A 17,974-nucleotide genomic window follows, 5' to 3' on the forward strand; every position below is an offset into this window, starting at 1 on the left:
AGCTTTCCGGCTCATCAACAGACGCCTGTCATTCTCTGGTGTGTTGACACACTAGGTCTCAGACAATAGCCTTTAGTCGTTACCTGCAATGCCTCCCGTTATGGAATTAGGCCCATTGGATGCCGGTGGTAGAGAACGACCAATCGCTTTCACGTACTGGATGCTGACCGCGGCCGAGCGCAAGTACGCTCGAGTAAGAGGGTCTGGAGGTGGTATTTGGTGTAAAGAAATTCCATCAGTACTTAGACGGGCGCCACTTCAGCATCATTACAGAACATAAGTCTCGACTGGGCCTTTTTTTGCTTGCCTCTGCCAACCGAGGCCTCGCCTCTCCCCTCATGCGGGCGAAGTAGTAGCCATATTGAACTCCCTGCCGGTCACCACATCGAGCATCCGCATTTGAACCCAGATGGACCCCAGCCTCACCAAGGTGCTCTTCTTGGTTGGTTGCCAGCATCAACAGTTACCTGGAGATCTGCGGGCTTTCTCCAGGATGTCCAAACTCGGTGTGGACTACGATATGATACTGTGGGGCACACAGGTTGTGATCCCAGCAAAGGGCCATGAGCTCGTATTGAAGAACCTACACAATGGGCACCCAGGAATGTTTAAATGAAGATGTTAGTAGGGAGCTATGTCTGGCGGCTGGGGCTCGATTCCGACATCGAGAAGGTAGCTCAGCAGTGCCCCATCAGCCAGGAACATCAGAAGTTCCCTGCCACCACGCCTCTTCATCCCTGGGAGTGGCTGGGCTGTCCTTAGGCCCGGGTTCAAGCTGACTTCGTTGGTCCATTCATGTGCACCATGTTTCTCCAGTTGGTGAATGCCCATTCGAGGTGGTTGGATGTTCACCGGATGGTGACGACAATCATCAGACCTTCTCTTTGTCCAGTTCCTGACATGGCCACATCCAGGATGATCCGGTTCCGCAGTCCAACAGGCAGAATGTGGCGCCACGTGAAGGCCTCGATTTGTGTCTGCGAGATATGGCCTCTTAAAACTCCGAAATAAACACCCCACCTTCAACAGCCTCTGAGGTGGAATTTGCTGCACAACTGCCTCCTGCCACTGTCCTACTGCAGTGTCCCAGGAGAAAAGACGTTCCCCATCGGACCCAGTGCCTCGGGCACATGATGTTCCACCGGAGTCAAAGAGTGGCCATCACCCCTCTATGTCTGTTTCACCTCCTCCTTGTCAAGGTAGTGAAGGGTCCTTCAGACTTTGGGGGAGGGGGAGGGATGTCAGGGATCTCCTATTCCCAGAATCCTTGGAGAATATGTGCTTCCATGCTAAGGGGGTATGCAGACTTGAACACTTCCCGTATAGACACTCATTTGGTGGGGTATCACTTGAGTGCCGTGTACCTAAAGCTCCTGAAATATATCAGAATTATTTCACTCAACTTGGTGTGGACTCCCCCTTCTTGCAAGTACAAAATTATTATTGCACAAGTATAATATGCTCAAGGAGTATAAATTCTCAATTAATGAAAATTGAGTGGTGTATGGCAGGGTTTTTCAAACTTTTTTTTCCAGGGATCCATTTTTACCAACCGGCCAACCTTCTTGACCCACACCGGCCTGCCTTTGCGACCTATGTCGGCTGACCTTCCTTCGCGAACCGCCATTTACGCTTACCTTTTTAAAAATATATATATTTATTCAAATTTTTCACACAAATTTTCAACAAAACTCCCCCCCCCCTCCCCCCCACCCGACAAAAAGAAAGAAACAAGAATACAACAATCAGAGATTATACATTGGATTTCCCCCATATGCAATAACACCCCATAAAACATTTAATAGGGAACCCCCCCCCCCCCCCCATGCTGCTGCTGCTGACCTCCACCTAACGCTCCGTGAGATAGTCTAGGAACGGTTGCCACTGCCCGAGGAATCCTTGCACAGACCCTCGCAAGGCAAACTTTATCCTCTCCAGCTTGATGAACCCTGCCATGTCATTGATCCAAGCTTCCACACTAGGGGGCTTTGCATCTTTCCACAGTAGCAAAATCCTCCGCCGGGCTACTAGGAACGCAAAGGCCAGAATACCGGCCTCTTTCGCCTCCTGCACTCCTGGCTCGTCCGATACCCCAAATAATGCCAATCCCCAGCTCGGCTTGACCCGGGCGTTCACCACCTTGGACATAGTCCTCACAAAACCCCTCCAAAACCCATACAGCGCCGGGCACGACCAGAACATATGGACGTGATTTGCCGGGCTCCCCGAGCACCTCCCACATCAGTCCTCCACCCCAAAGAACCTACTCAACCTCGCCCCTGTCATGTGCGCTCTGTGAGTAACTTTGAACTGTATTAGGCTGAGCTTGGCGCAAGAGGAGAAAGAATTACCCCTACTCATTGCCGAATCGGGGACCAAACCGAGGCTCCCACCTTGCCCCTGTGTCGCCTCCACTGCCCCCAGATCTTCAGCGTCGCCGCCACCACCGGACTCGTGGTGTACCTTGTCGGCGTGAGCGGCAGCGGTGCTGTCACCAGCACCCTCAGACTCGTGCCCACACAGAACACCATCTCTAGCCTCTTCCACGCCTCCCCCTCTCCCTCCATTACCCACTTACGGATCATCGCCACATTGGCTGCCCAATAATAGCCATAGCCACACAAATTCGGCAGCGCCAGCCCCCCCCCCCCCCCCCCGACCCTGCTACGCTCCAGAAACACTCTCTTCATCCTCGGGGTCTTATTCGCCCACACTAATCCCATGATGCCCCTGCTTACCCGTTTGAAAAAGGCCTTGGGGATCATAATGGGAATGCACTGGAACACAAAGAGAAACCTCGGGAGGACCGTCATTTTGACCGACTGCACCCTACCCGTTATTGAGAGTGGCAGCATATCCCATCTTTTAAAATCCTCCTCCATCTGCTCCACCAACCGTGTCAAATTGAGCTTGTGCAGGGCCCCCCAACTCCTAGCTACTTGGATCCCTAGGTACCGAAAGCTCCTTTCCACCCTCTTCAACGGTAGCTCGTCAATCCCCCTTCCCTGGTCCCCTGAATGCACCACAAAGCGCTCACTCTTCCCCACGTTGAGTTTATACCCCGAAAAGTCCCCAAACTCCCTTAGGACCCGCACGACCTCCACCATCCCCTCCACTGGATCCGCCACATACAACAACAGGTTGTCGGCATACAACGACACCCGGTGTTCCTCTCTCTCTCGTCCGTCCGTCCCCCCCCCCCCCCCCCCCCCCCGGACCAGTCCTCTCCATTTCCTGGACTCTCTCAGTGCCATGGCCAACGGCTCAACTGCCAGTGCAACAAGGGGGATACCCTGCCTCGTCCCCCGGTACTGCCGAAACTACTACGACCGCTGCCGGTTCGTAACCACACTCGCCACTGGGGCTCTTTATAGCAGCCTGACCCAACTGATGAACCCCTCCCCGAACCCAAACCTCCGCAACACTTCCCAAAGATACTCCCACTCCACCCGATCAAAGGCCTTCTCCGCGTCCATAGCTGCCACTACCTCTGCTTCCCCCTCCACCGAGGGCATCATAATCACATTAAGGAGCCTCCGCACATTTGTGTTTAGCTGCCTGCCCTTCACAAATCCCGTCTGGTCATCATGAATCACCCTCACAGTCCTCAATTCTCGTAGCCAGCACCTTCGCCAGCAACTTAGCGTCAACATTGAGGAGCGAGATCGGTCTCTACGACCCACATTGCAATGGATCCTTGTCCCGCTTCAAGATCAAAGAAATCAGCGCCCTGGACATTGTCGGGGGCAAGGTCCCCCCCTCCCTTGCCTTATTAAAAGTCCTCACTATCAACGGGCCCAGCAGGTCCACTTATTTCCTGCAGAATTCAATCAGGAACCCATCCGGCCCCGAGGACATCCCCGCCTGCATGTTCCCCAATCCTTTAACCAGCTCCTCCAGCCCAATTGGCGCCCCAAACCAGCCACTTCCTCCTCCTCCACCCTCTGGAACCTCAGCTGATCTAGGAATCGTCGCATCCCCTCCTCCCCCGCTGGGGGCTCAGACCTGTACAGATCCCCATAGAAGTCCCTAAATACCTAGTTTATTCTCACCGCACTCCGCACCGTATTCCCCCCTCTATCCTTAACTCCACCAATCTCCCTCGCTGCCTCCCTCTTACGAAGCTGATGTTCCAGCATCCGACTCGCCTTCTCCCCATACTCATACGTCGCCCCCTGCGCTTTCCTCCACCGTGCCTCTGCTTTCCCCGTGGTCAACAGGTCGAATTCCGTCTGGAGGTTCCGTCGCTCCCTAAGCGGCCCCTCCTCGAGGGCCTCTGCATACCTCCTGTCCACCCTTAAAATCTCCCCCACCAACCTCTCCCTCTCCTCTCGCTTCTCCCTGTGGGCCCTAATGGAGATTAGCTCTCCCCTGACCACCGCCTTCAACGCCTCCCAGACTACCCCCACCTGCACCTCCCCGTCGTCGTTGGCCTCCAAATATCTTTCAATACACCCCCGCACCCGCCCGCACACCCCCTCATCCGCCAACAGTCCCAAATCGAGGCGCCACAGCAGGCGCCAGTCCCTCTCCTCCCCCAACTCCAGCTCCACCCAATGCGGGACGTGGTCCGAGATGGCTATGGCCGAATATTCCGTTCCCTCCACTTTCGGGATTAGCTCCCTACTCAAAATGAAAAAATCTATCTGGGAGTAGGCTCTATGGACGTGGGAAAAGAAGGAAAATTCCCTGGCCAGCGGCCTGGCAAACCTCCATGTGTCCGCTCCCCCCCACCCCATTATCAAGCTTCCTACCTCCAGATCCAGAATCCGACCCAGCATGCGTTTCATAAATACGGCATCATCCCAGTTTGCGGCATATACGTTCACCAGTACCACCCTCACCCCCTGCAACCTACCACTCACCATCACATATCGACCTCCATTATCCACTACAATATTCAGTGCTTCGAACCACACCTGCTTCCCCACCAGTATTGCAACCCCTCTGTTCTTCGCATCCAGCCCTGAATGAAAGACCTGCCCCACCCATCCCTTTCTCAGCCTAACCTGATCTGCCACCTTCAGATGTGTCTCCTGGAGCATAACCACGTCTGCCTTCAGTCCCTTTAAATGCGCGAACACCCGGGCCCTCACATTCCAAGTTATCAGCCGGATAACCCCCCCCCCCCCCGGGCCGACTAGCTATCTCCTTTTCTAGGCCAGCCACGTGCCCGCACCTCCCGCACCCTCCAGTCCCCCAGGCGGCCCCCCCCCCGACCACCTCTCCTGCTTCCAGCTCCCCTTTGGCCAATGCAGCAGCAACCCAGTTCCCCACCCCCTCTAGATCCTCATCTAGCCATTTTGCTCCCCCCATGACACTCCCATAAGTCAGCTGACTCCTGCTGACCCCGGCCTCTCCCGCTATTCCATCGACCCCCCAGTGTGAGAATCCCTCCACCCCTTGGCAGTCAGTGTGCGCTCCTCTCCAGCACCGCCCCGCCCCACCCCAATCCTTCCCTAACGTGGGAAAAATCCCGCGCTTTCCTGAGCCGGCCCCGCCCCCTCTGGCGCAGCTCCTTTTTGCGGCCTTACCCCAACTCCCCATCCCCGGGCCTCCACCCCCCCCTCTTCCTCCGTGGGGCCCTGCCCCTCTAACACCGATGCCCACACTCTCCCACAGCCCCCACATCAAATCCATTCACCCATCCCCACCCAGCACCAAAACAAAAAGAACATTCCCCAAACGCAGTAAACACAGTAAACATCCCCCACGACAAACCCTCAATTTGAGTCCAACTATTCAGTCTGTATAAAGTTCCATGCCTCATCAGGCGTTTCAAAATAGTGGTGCCGATCTTGGAACGTGACCCACAATCGCGCTGGCTGCAGCATCCCGAACTTCACCCCCTTCCGGATGGAGCACCGCCTTAGCCCGGTTTTCAACCAGCCCTCATCTTAGCCACCTCTGCACTCCAGTCCTGATAAATTCGGATCTCCGTGTTCTCCCACCTGCTACTCCGCTCTTTTTTGGCCCATCTCAGGACACACACACTGTCCATAAGACGGTGGAACCTCGCCTCTACAGCCCTTGGTGGCTCGTTGGCTTTGGGTCTCCTTGCCAGGACCCGATGAGCCCCATCCAGCTCCAGGGGCCTCGGGAAAGCTCCCGCGCCCATCAGCGAATTGAGCATTCGTGCTCATATATCCCCGGCATCGGGCCCCTCCACTCCTTCAGGGAGACCCGGAATCCGAAGATTCTTCCTCCTCAACCTATTCTCCAGGTCATCGAATTTTTCCGCCCACCTCTTGTGCAGCGCCTCGTGCGCCTCCACCTTCACCGCCAGGCCCAAGATCTCGTCCTCGTTCTCCGAAGCTTTTTGCCGCACCTCCCGGATCGCCGCCCCTTGGGCCTTCTGGGTCTCCACAAGCTTCTCAATTGGCGCCAGCATTTCTGTCTTCAGCTCCTCAAAGCAGCGTTTAAGAAACTCCTGCTGCTCCTGCGACCACTGCGCCCACGCTGCTTGGTCGCCACCCGCCGCCATCTTGCTTTTCCTCCTCGCACTTTTCGCTGCACCAGGATCATTTTTTTTAGCCGCTCCACTCCTGGTCCAATCCATATAATGTCGGGGGGACCTTGCTGTCACCTTCCCACACTGGAAGCCGTCGAACAACTGCCGTTGGGGCCCCTCTGAAGAGCCCAAAAGTCCGTTCCCGGCGGGAGCTGCCGAACGTGCGACCTACCTAGGCATAGCCGCAGCCGGAAGTCCATTTACGCTTTCCTTTAATTAGAGAGGTGGTCCTCACAATCTCACTCCAATCAGGTTCACAGGAGGAGAGGCTATGCACATATCGGGTGCAGGATTCAGCCGGTTCCTTTAAGCCGTCTTCACCTTTGTGAGGACGGAAAATCCAACCTCGCACATGTAGGTCGTTGCGAAGGATAAAAGCAACAAAATGTTTGTTTTACCCCGCTCCGGCTACTCCTTGGAGACACTACTCCAGAATGCTGACAGTTGCATTGACTTGTGCCGTGTTTTTAATGTGCTGTCAAAGCTGAGGTGCAGAAGCTTAGTCAACTTCATTTGGAGTCAGGCTTGCCAGTCCATTTACGGTTTCCTTACTAATGCTGTTTTCTTTTATGTGTCGTAGCAGTGTGGGGAACATGTAGTAATTTTGGCTTTGCACTCGCAATTGCCAAACTTTCAATGAGTTTTGGAAAGTTGCGATTTCTTCACAGTGCCAAAAGCAATCATCATCCTTCCCTTGCAGTTTGAGGTTCGGTTCATTTAGAATTGAAAATATGTCTGCAAGGTAAGACATAGTTAAGTTTCATCAACAAACGAATCAGCCAGATCGGACAATTCCTCGAGGAGGTAAGCGTGGATTTCGTATCCGAGTCCGGAAACCCTCCCTGTTCACTGATCATTAACTCTTCAAGCCGATGAAGTCCACTGCCATTGGGATTGACTGGTCACTGTTTCGATTCCATGCTTTAATGTAGTCTAAAAGGTCATCAAAAAACTTACAGCAACCCTTCAGTACACAGAGGGCGACGATGTGATGATTTCCCATGGCTTTCAATATATCCCTTGCCAAACGTTCAGTTCTGTCCATGTATAAACCATGAGGAATATATACTCTTTCCAGATCATTTGAGAAATGTTTAAGGATGCAAAGCAGATCGAGGTAGTAGCCTTGTTCATCATCGGTGATCACCACACAGTCAGCCGCCGGCATGCCGTGATCCCTTTGACCCCGGGTTCAGGTCCCAACACTCCTGGGCCGCATGCACACTGATGAGCGGGCACGCATGCGCAGTGCTGCCACATTGTTTTAGCTGGTCACGGCTGCCATTTGTAAAGCTGCTCGCAGCCGGCATTGTTAAAGCCGGCTGCTGCGGATGTTGCGTGTGAATTCCCGCGATCGGGAACGCCCCGATGGACGTCTCCGCGATCCTCCTGACACCCGCGGGTCGAGACCCCCATTTTGAAAATGCCTGGTGTATGGTACTATCACGGTAACTTCATTACATAATTAATCTAATTTTAAATACAGAGCTGGTTTGTTTTGAAGTCACAATTGGTTGCATCATTCCTCAAAATACATTGTGTTTCCATTTAGAATGAGATCTGTTGGTTTTCTCAGATATTTCTTTTACCTGTATATTTATAGGATGTGGTAACCAGTGTGGAATGTGATTCTGAAGGCTTTACCGCACATCTTCTCAATCTGTGGATTGCGACCAGAGACAAGATTTTGGTGTTGCGTGCTCCCAAGGTAGCAATAGTTGCCATGGAGTTCAGGCCGATTTCTGACAGTCGCGAGTCTCCTTTCACTTGTTTCATTATGTTGGTGGGTATGGCCTAATGAACTGGTCCTTTTGGCCCAATTGCCGCTTCCAAAAAAGCTTATAAAAAGGAAGATCATTTTTTCTAGAAAGCCTATTTCTTCAGTAAGTAGCATCAATAATCAGAATCCTGATTATTTTTTTATTCATTCATGGGATGTGGACGTCGTTGGCTGGGCCAGCATTTATTGCCCATCCCTAATTGCCTTTGAAACTGAGTCAGTCACATTGCTGAGGATCTGGAGTCACATGTAGGCCAGACCAGGTAAGGATGACAGATTTCCTTCCCTTAAGGACATCAATGAACCTGTTCATTAGGGTGGCATGGAAGCACAGTAGTTAGCACTGTCTGCTTCATAGCTCCAGGGTCCCAGGTTCAATTCCTTCTTGGATCACTGTCTGTGCAGAGTCTGCACATTCTCCCCGTGTCTGCATGGGTTTCCTCCGGGGGCTCAGGTTTCCTCCCAAACTCTCGAAAGACAAGCTTGTTAGGTGAATTGGACATTCTGAATTCTCTCTGTGTGTACCCGAACAGGCACCGTAGTGTGGCGACTAGGGGATTTGCACAGTAACTTCATTGCAGTGTTAATGTAAGCCCATTTATGACACTAATTTAGATTAGATTAGTAAACCTATTAATAGTGCAACTGTAGGCCATTGTACATTAGTGCAACTGTACAAGGTACTAATGAGGCCACATTTAGAATGCTGTGTACAGTTTTGGTCCCCTTATTTAATGAAAGATATCATTGGTGGCAGTGCAGAGGAGGTTTACTAGGATGATTCCAGGTATGGAGGGATTGCCATATGAAGAAAGATTAAACAGCTTGGAGGTGTATTCCTTGGAGTTCAGAAGAACGAGAGGTGATTTGGTTGAAGCACTTAAGATTCTTAGAGGGTTAGACAGGGTAAATGTTGGAAGGATGTTTCCACTCATGGGAGGGTGTAGGGCCAGAGAGCATTGTCGCAGAATAAGGGGGTGCTCATTTAAGACGGATTTGAGGAAAAATGTCTTCTCCGAAAGACCCGTGAATTTTTGGAATTATTTACCCCAGGAAACCGTGGAAGCCGAGTTCTCGAACATCTTCCAGGCTGAGATCAATAGGTTTTAAATCCGTTTGGGAATTGAGGGTTACGGAGGGAAGGCAGGAAAATGGACTTAGTGAGTGTTAGATCAGCCCTGATCTTATTAAATAGCGGAGCAGGCTCAAAGGGCAGAATAGCCTACACGGCTCCTATTTCTTACAGCCTTATGGTCATAGCAGAGCCCTCTTACTTTATAATTCTGGATACTACGACATGCCTTTTCATCAGCACTCCACCTGTTGAACTCCTATTCCCCCAGTCAAGGACTAAAGAAGTCTGAGGCATTAAAATGAAGTCACACTGGTGAAAGATTTGGGAAACATTGTTTTACAGGACCTAGTTTACTCAAGTATTGTCTTGTAAAGCCTTCATAATTATTCCTTCATCCTGATGTCTGAGGGAAACCAAAATATTTCTCTTAATTGTAACTGGGAAACGATAGAATAATACATTTACTGTTTTTTAAAAAAAAAAAAGAGATAATTAGTGTTTTTGTACTTAAAGTGGAATTTTTCCATTGACTTCATTTTTGTCTGGGGAAAATGGTATTGTTGTTTCAATGTTATATCGTCTGGAGAAATTATTGTGATGTGTTACTGACCTCGATGGCAAGGGAATCTAATTAATGATAGGATCATTAATGAGGCCTTAATTAATGACCATATCTCACCACCATTATTTTGGCTCCCTAATACTTTCCGGCTCAGTAATTTCTGGCAGGCAGTGCCAATTTCAAACATCTTGCTGGAATGAACAAGCTGATTTGTTTAGGTTGAAGCATTCTCTTCTATTTAACATAATGTATTATGGAAAATTTTGTCCTTTCCTGACTTTTTTTTCTCTTTGCAGATAGTGGAGTTGGAGCTGGGATTGATTCATATTATGAGTACCTCTTCAAAGCATACATTCTACTTGGTGATGATGGTTATTTACAGAGATTCAACACTGTGAGCTCTGCATTCTTTGTTGATCTTCGTGTATTGTATTGCATCTTATCCAAAATATATTCTTATCTTTGTGATGCAACATGCAAACTCATAATGTGATATGTTGATTTTTAGTGTGCCATGGTTTTGAAAGCGGTAGGAGATTAATGTTTTGGCAATGCTCAGTAATGTACTGTTGAAGATACAATTTTGTGTAAAATCAAGCCGGGTGTAATTGTTTCGCTCCTGAATAAACCCTGAGAATTTGTTACTTTTGTATTTCTTAAAATCTAAATTAAACAAATCTGAATTTTCAGAAATTTATTTAAATGGACATTGCTGAAAAGTAATGACCACTGTAGCTTGGGGAACTTTCATTGTCACTATAAATGTATTTTTGGACGACCTGTAGCAAATGCATCTCAGAGACTGGCTGTGTGCACAAACAATACCAATGGTTTAACCACTGCCACCAACAGATTTCATTTGCATAGACTCTTTGACATAGAAAAGCATCTTGACTTCCTTCACAGGACCAAGAGGGTATATTCGGCTTAATATTTAACAAATTATGATGTTTATGAAGGATCCATATGATTACTGTTATCTTACTTAGTTTTATATTATCAGGATACTGCAAGCATAATGGCCCATATTTTGCAGTCCTAATAGTGGTGAATGCTGACTAGCTCACTGCTGTTGAACACAATCGCAACTTCCCAAGAACTGAATTGCGCTTGAATTTGGACGTTGCAGTTCACCTGAAAGGGCTCCAGGGGAGTCCCTGTTGTTGGTTCCGCTGGGATCTGTCAGTGCAGAACCTCAATATTTATGCTGTTGTTATGATAACAGCTGATGTTAATACTGGACAAGTAAGATCCCTAGCTTGATAAATGCTACCTTTTTATTTTTGAAAACCGTGGAGGTAAGTTGCTGAACAAATTCACGAGAATCTGCTGATGAACCTTTAACACAAAGAATAAAACATTTATTAGACTAGAAAAATGAACAATATTGCACCAAACCAAAAGATTGGAAATATCTCAGTACGAACACAAGACAATTATTCTAATATTCACTATTTACTGCGGTACATGTGAACCAACTGGCGAACAATGGTCAGACACACCACGTTACAAAATAAATGACAAATGTGACCAAAGCAGCTTCTGTGGATTCCTCAACAAACCACTCAGACATTACTGAAACGGTCTTTCTCATGAGGGTATCCAATCTCCATTTTTGAAGATCTCACCTTTGAATTCTCTCCAAAGATTACTCCCATTCGGATGGATTCAATAATAATAATCGTTATTGTTGTCACAAGTAGGCTTACATTAACATTGCAATGAAGTTACTGCGAAAATCGCCTAGTCGCCACACTCACGGTGCCTCTTCGGGTACACAGTTTCCTTTCCCTGAATCTCCGAGTAACTCACACTTCACCTTCCAAGCATATTTTCAGAACTTTGATTGTGCCAAGCAGAACATCATTGCTCCAAAAGTGTCACCAACCTTAGGCTATCCTCTCGAATCTTCTAGGCTTCTCTCAAGCCTGTTTCTCTTTAGGTCTGCTCCTTGCAGCTTTCTCTTTAACTTCAGAGCCTTTTGCTCTGCTTCTGTCCTTACCTTGACTCAGTGGGATCTTTCTCTGATTCCTGTTTTTGTCCCTGCCTGGGACTTTCTTCTGGGGCCTCTTTCTATCCCACTCCCTGGTTTTGGTCCTTTTTCTGGGTTTGGGACCTTCTCCCTGTCCCCTTCCCGTGTCCTGCTCCCTGGGCCAACTTCTCTTGAATGGCGGTCCGGCTGACCTGACCTCCAAGATCACTTACTTCTAACTCCTGATTAACTATAGTACTGACCCTGACATCTCTCTCGACCACACACACTCTCTCACTCTTACTCTCACTTTTTCTCTCTCTTCTCTCCTCTCGCACCTCTCACCCACCCTCCTTCTCCCTGACTTTCTGGGGTATTGGGAGAGCATAACCAATTCCTACAGATGGAATACTTAAGTGTTAAATCTGTGTAAAACCTGGTCAAAACTAAAAGGTCATTTACTGATGAATTAGTATTAGCACTGGTACATTTCGTATTTTCATTAGTTTAAAACCATTGTTCTACCTGTGCAATAAAATTATTTTTTAGCATTTGTCCTTAATTAGGGTATCTCTTGAAAATTAGGTCTTTAATACTGAATTTGTTGATATTTGCTGGGATGACTTAACTGTTTATATATAATCCTGAAGAGACGTTGTTAATTTTATGCTGTAACATGTTTGTCCAATATTTTAGAAACAAAAAGCAATATTCTGTAGGCTTCTGTAACACTGAAGCCTAAAAGACTTGTTATGCATATTTAAAATAGTTCTTAAATGCCTGCTTTAGTTTGCTGAAATAGAAAAGGAATGCACAGGTAAAATATTCCAGCTGAATGGTCTCATTCTAGATATATACTAGAGGAGGAATTGCAGTAATCTTTATTTTTCCCTTTTAGCACTATGCTGCCATCATGAAGTATATAAGTCAGCCCCCTCTCTTGCTGGATGTTCATATACACAAGCCAATGCTGAATGCACGAACGTGGATGGATGCCTTGCTAGCATTTTTCCCAGGCCTGCAGGTGAACGATATTCCTTCCTTTGGTGAAGAGGTTTTGAGTCTTATGCAAACTGCTGATTACATAATTAAAGTTAATAATTATTTTTAAATGCTGACATTTTTTGCGAAGGGAAAATTAGCTTCACGCCTAGTGCTCCTTAATGAGGATCATAATTGTGTATAAACAAAGAAGCAATAGAGACATAAAGAAAAATTCACAAAGCCCGTGGTTAAGATCTGGAATACATTGGCTGAGTGTGTGGTGGAGGCAAGTTCATTTGAGGCATTCAAAGGAATTCGATTATTATGTGAAAAGGATGACGAGATGTTTACGGGGAGAAGGCAGGAGGTGCATTGCTCTTGGAGAGCTGGCACAGACATTACGGGCTGAATGGTCACCTCCTGTGCTGTAATAATTCTATGAAATCACTAGTAGGTGTGGTGCTGACTCACAAGATCTTTTTTATAAAATATTTTTTGAAAACTGATACAGCAGTTGTTATTCAAGATTGTCTATTGTAAAATAATAGTCTATCCACTGCAATTGATCTCTGTTGTGCATAATAGGGTCTGATGAAGGTAGATAAGTTGCTTTAAATAATATTAAAGCAAAAGTTAACTATTAAGTGATGTTAGATTGATATTTGTAGAGTTTGGAAGCAGCGCGCCTATTCATATCTTGTGAATGCTGTGGAAAAAGTCAAAAAGCAAAGCACTGAGAAATACCTTCCCAATAAGAAATCCTGATCCGGTCTGAAACAAATATAGCAGCTAAAAAGGCTTTAAAAATACATTTGTCAATAATCTTGCTAATTGTTTGTTGATTGGGATAGGTCTGATCTGTTCAATGAAGGACTAATATCAAACACAAACCTTGGATGACAAAAAATTTGAGGCATTAATTGATAAGGGATTGTTTCTTGTGTGATTCATATAATACTGGTTAAATTAATCTCAAAATAAAATCTGTCAGGTGAACAGCAATGGTAGGTGAAATTCTATTCAGTGAACTTTGACCAATGCAGTATATGAGCCCCAGCGGCTGTTACATGGAATTGGAGTAAGAGAGGTTTACAGATATCCTGAGAAATTGTGGGAAAACATTGTTGCTCAGAATAAACTGATTTTATCAGGCTGTTGGTTAAATAGTGTGTTTGCCCTAAAGTGGTAGAAAAGTTGGAGAAACAACTACTGTCGCATGCAAGAATTGAAAAGTATCAGATGAATTCTTGTTGTCGACTTGCCTGTATGTTTTATCTGGCCAATTTAATCTTTGTGGCAATGATGAGAAACTCATTATATTTTCAGTAAGTTTCTTGTTAGATTTATGGACATTTTTGTCCTATTATTGACACTTGTGTTCTGAAAGTGCCGTCAATTGCATTTCAATATGGTGCTCGGGCAATTGAAGACAGCACTTTGTTTATAGTATTATCAAATACAAAAGTGACACATAACTGGACAGTCATTTGTAGGTTGCGATATAATCTTTGGTCCAGGTGACATCTATAAGCAACGTAAACTTTACCATCATACTGCAGATCCAGGAAGCCTGTAATAAAAGCAGAAAATGTTGGGAATACGCAGCAGGTCAGGCAGTATCTGTGGAGCGAGAAGAGAGAGATAACATTTCAGGTTGATGATCTTTTGTCAGAACTTCTGTTTCTCTTGCCACCAATGCTTACAACCTGCTGAGTACTTCCAGCATTTTCTGTTATTACATGTTTCATCATTTGGTTTATGACACCATATGACCTCTGAGATTCAGATACTGCCCTCCCAGCTTAATTTATATCTGAGTAGAACTTGTATTGGCAACCCTTAAGTTTTTTTTGTGCAGTGAGTAGTTTATATATGATTACTTTCCTCTGCAGAATAATGTGAAATGTATCATGTGCCCTCAGAGGCTGAATGGTGACAGTGTCTTATTGATATCTTGTATCAAAGGAAATAATTGCACTTCTTCAACCTTCCCAGCTTTGTCTTGTCGTTTTTCATGAAGTGGGTGAAACATTGATACATGACTTGCAGCCAAATGGGGAAATGCTTAGGAAAAAAGAAGCACAAAGGGACTTGGGAGTCCTTGTTCAAGATTCTCTTAAGGTTAATGTGCAGATTCAGTTGGCAGTTAGGAAGGCAAATGTAATGTTAGCATTCATGTCGAGAGGGCTAGAATACAAGATCAGGGATATACATCTGAGGCTGTATGAGGCTCTGGTCAGACCCCATTTGGAATATTGTGAGCAGTTTTGGGTCCCGTATCTAAGGAAGGAAGTGCTGATCTTGGAAAGGGTCCAGAGGAGGTTCACAAGAATGATCCCTGGAATGAACAGCTTGTCGTATGAGGAACAGTTGAGGACTCTGGGATGTATGTGTTGGACTTTAGAAGGATGATGGGGGATCTTATTGAAACTTACAGGATACTGTGAGGCCTGGATAGAGTGGACGTGGAGAGGATGTTTCCACTTGTAGGAAAAACGAGAACCAGAGGACACAATCTCAGACTAAAGGGACGATCCTTCAAAACAGAGATGAGCAGGAATTTCTTCAGCCAGAGGGTGGTGAATCTGTGGAACTCTGCCACAGAAGGCTGTGGAGGCCCAAATCACTGAGTGTCTTTAAGACAGAGATAGATAGGTTCTTGATTAATAAGGGGATCAGGGGTTATGGGGAGAAGGCAGGAGAATAGGGATGAGAAAAATATCAGCCATGATTGAATGGCGGAGCAGACTCAATGAGCCGAGTGGCCTAATACTGCTCCTGTGTGTTATGGTCTTATCTCAGCTGGCTAGCTATTAACAGCTGCTTGTAAGCGATTGTATTTATCACTGTTTAGCTGAAGGGTGATCGAACATTTCTTTACAATTAGATCAGCTGAAATTTATAAAATGAAGTTGATATAATCTGAGTGTGAATTGAATTTTATTTAATACATGGAAAGAAAGACTGAACATACTGGAAACGTGAAACAGAAAATGCTGGGAATACACAGTAATTCATACAGCATCATAGAATGGTACAGTACAGAAGAGGCAGTACTTCTGATACAGTACCTTCAAGTCTGCACCAACAAAACTAATACATTTACAGTAATCCCACTTCCCAGCACTTGGTCCATGGCCATGAATGTCATGACGTATGTTATCAGTTGCTCATCCGTGTACTTTTTTAAGATCCTGAGGTTCCCTCCCTCTACTAACCTCCCAGGCAGTGCATTCTAGACTCCCGCCACCCTCTGGGTGAAAAGGTTTTTCCTCAAATCCCCTCTAAACTTCCTGCCCCTCACCTTAAAATGATGCCCCTCGTTATTGACCTTTCAACTAAGGGGGACAGCTGCTTCCTATCCGCCCTGTCCATACCCTTCAAAATATCAAAAATATCTTGTACACCTCAATCCGGTTCCCTCTTAGCCTTCTCTGCCTAACAAAAACAACCCAAGCTAATCCAGCCTCTCTTCATAGCTCAAATGCTCCATTCCAGGCAAGATCCTGGTGAATTTCCTCTGCACCTTCTTCAGTGCGATCACAACCTTCCTATAGTGAGGTGACCAGAACTCCACACTGCACTCCAGCTGTGGCCCAAGCAAAGTCTTTTTACAGCTCCAACATAACCTCCTATAATCTATGCCATGACTGATAACAGCAAGTGTCCTGTATGCCTTCTTAACTACTCTATTAACCTGGCCTGCCGCCTTCATGGATCTGTGGACTAGCACCCCAAGATCCCTCTGTTCCTCTGAGCTTCCTAGTGTCCTGCCATGCATTGAGTACATCCTTGTCTTGTTACTCGTCTAAAGTGAATCACCTTGCAGTTTACAGGGCTAAATTCCATCTGTTATTGTTCTGCCCATCTGACCAACCTGTCTACATCTTCCTGCAACCGAAGACCTTCGTCCTCACTATTATCCGCCCTGCCAATCTTCATGTCATCTGCAAACTTACTTATCATCCCACTCACATTTTCCTCCTATATCGTTATATCATGAATGATAAGGGAACTAGCACTGATCCATACGGTATGCCACTGAACACCGGTCTCCAGTCATGCAAAGAGCCTTCTACCACCACTCTCTGTCTCCTGCCACTAAACCAGTTTTGGATCCAACTTGCCCTGGATCCTATGTGCTTTTACCTTTATCAGTCTCCCATGTGGGACCTGTCAAATGCTTTGCTGAAATCCATATGAACTACCTCAACTGCGCCACCCTCATCTATATATCTGATCATCTCCCTAAAAATTCAACCTAATTTGTAAGGCATGACCTCCCTCTGACAAAGCCATGCTGACTATCCCCGATCAAACATTACCTTTCCAAGTGGAGATTAATTTTCTCCTTCAGAATTTACTCCAATAGTTTCCCTATGACTGATACTCTCAGTCAGTAATTTCCTGGTTTATCTCTCCCTTCTTGAAAAGTGGAACCACATTAGCTGTCCTCCATTCCTCCCACATCTCCCCTGAGGCCAGAAAGGAATTAAACATTTTGGTCAGAGCTCCTATAATTTCCTCCTTGCTTCCCACAGCAGCCTGGGACACAACTCATCTGGACCTGGGGATATGTCCACTTTTAAGCCCTCCCAAAACCGCCAATGCCTCCTCACTCTTTATGTCAAACTGTTCAAGAACTTCAGTAAAGACAAACAGAAAAGTTAGTGTTTTGGGTTGCACTCAACATTAACTATTTCTGATTGGTGATGGCTCATGGTTCGTATTTCTAACATTTTCCATTGATATTTGATGTGTCTATGAGTTGGTACGTTATGAATAAGTTTCTAGTATGTGCAGCTCAGTCTTTATAACATGCGATGTGGTTTATTATTGTTTAGGTGCTGAAGGGAGATATCCGCCCTGCCATAGAGACACACGAGATGTTGTACCAAGTTACAAAAAAACACAACTTCTTGCCAGAGGTAGCAGAACTTTCCAGTACTTTCATTTGTTTGACTTTGTTTTGTTTCTTTAAGACTTTTAATGTCAGTGGAATTGCTGATTAATAGATAAAGTTTGGAATATTTGATTGTTCTTTCTTTGACTTTTTATGTGATGTCAATTTTGCATTAGTGGTTTACAAA

The 17,974-nt window shown here is 46.4% G+C and overlaps 1 protein-coding gene across 1 annotated transcript in view; it reads left to right on the forward strand.

The window, feature by feature from the left end:
• Window positions 1-17,974, forward strand: part of edem3 (ER degradation enhancer, mannosidase alpha-like 3) — a 118,223-nt gene that overhangs the window by 74,445 nt on the left and 25,804 nt on the right. Inside the window, exons 9-11 of the mRNA XM_072511271.1 lie at window positions 10,225-10,322; window positions 12,799-12,924; window positions 17,729-17,812. Of these exons, the coding sequence (XP_072367372.1) occupies window positions 10,225-10,322; window positions 12,799-12,924; window positions 17,729-17,812 (308 nt within the window). The remainder of the gene's footprint in view (window positions 1-10,224; window positions 10,323-12,798; window positions 12,925-17,728; window positions 17,813-17,974) is intronic.

This window comes from Scyliorhinus torazame, chromosome 7 (assembly GCF_047496885.1).
Source record: "Scyliorhinus torazame isolate Kashiwa2021f chromosome 7, sScyTor2.1, whole genome shotgun sequence".
NCBI classification, from domain to species: Eukaryota; Metazoa; Chordata; class Chondrichthyes; order Carcharhiniformes; family Scyliorhinidae; genus Scyliorhinus; species Scyliorhinus torazame.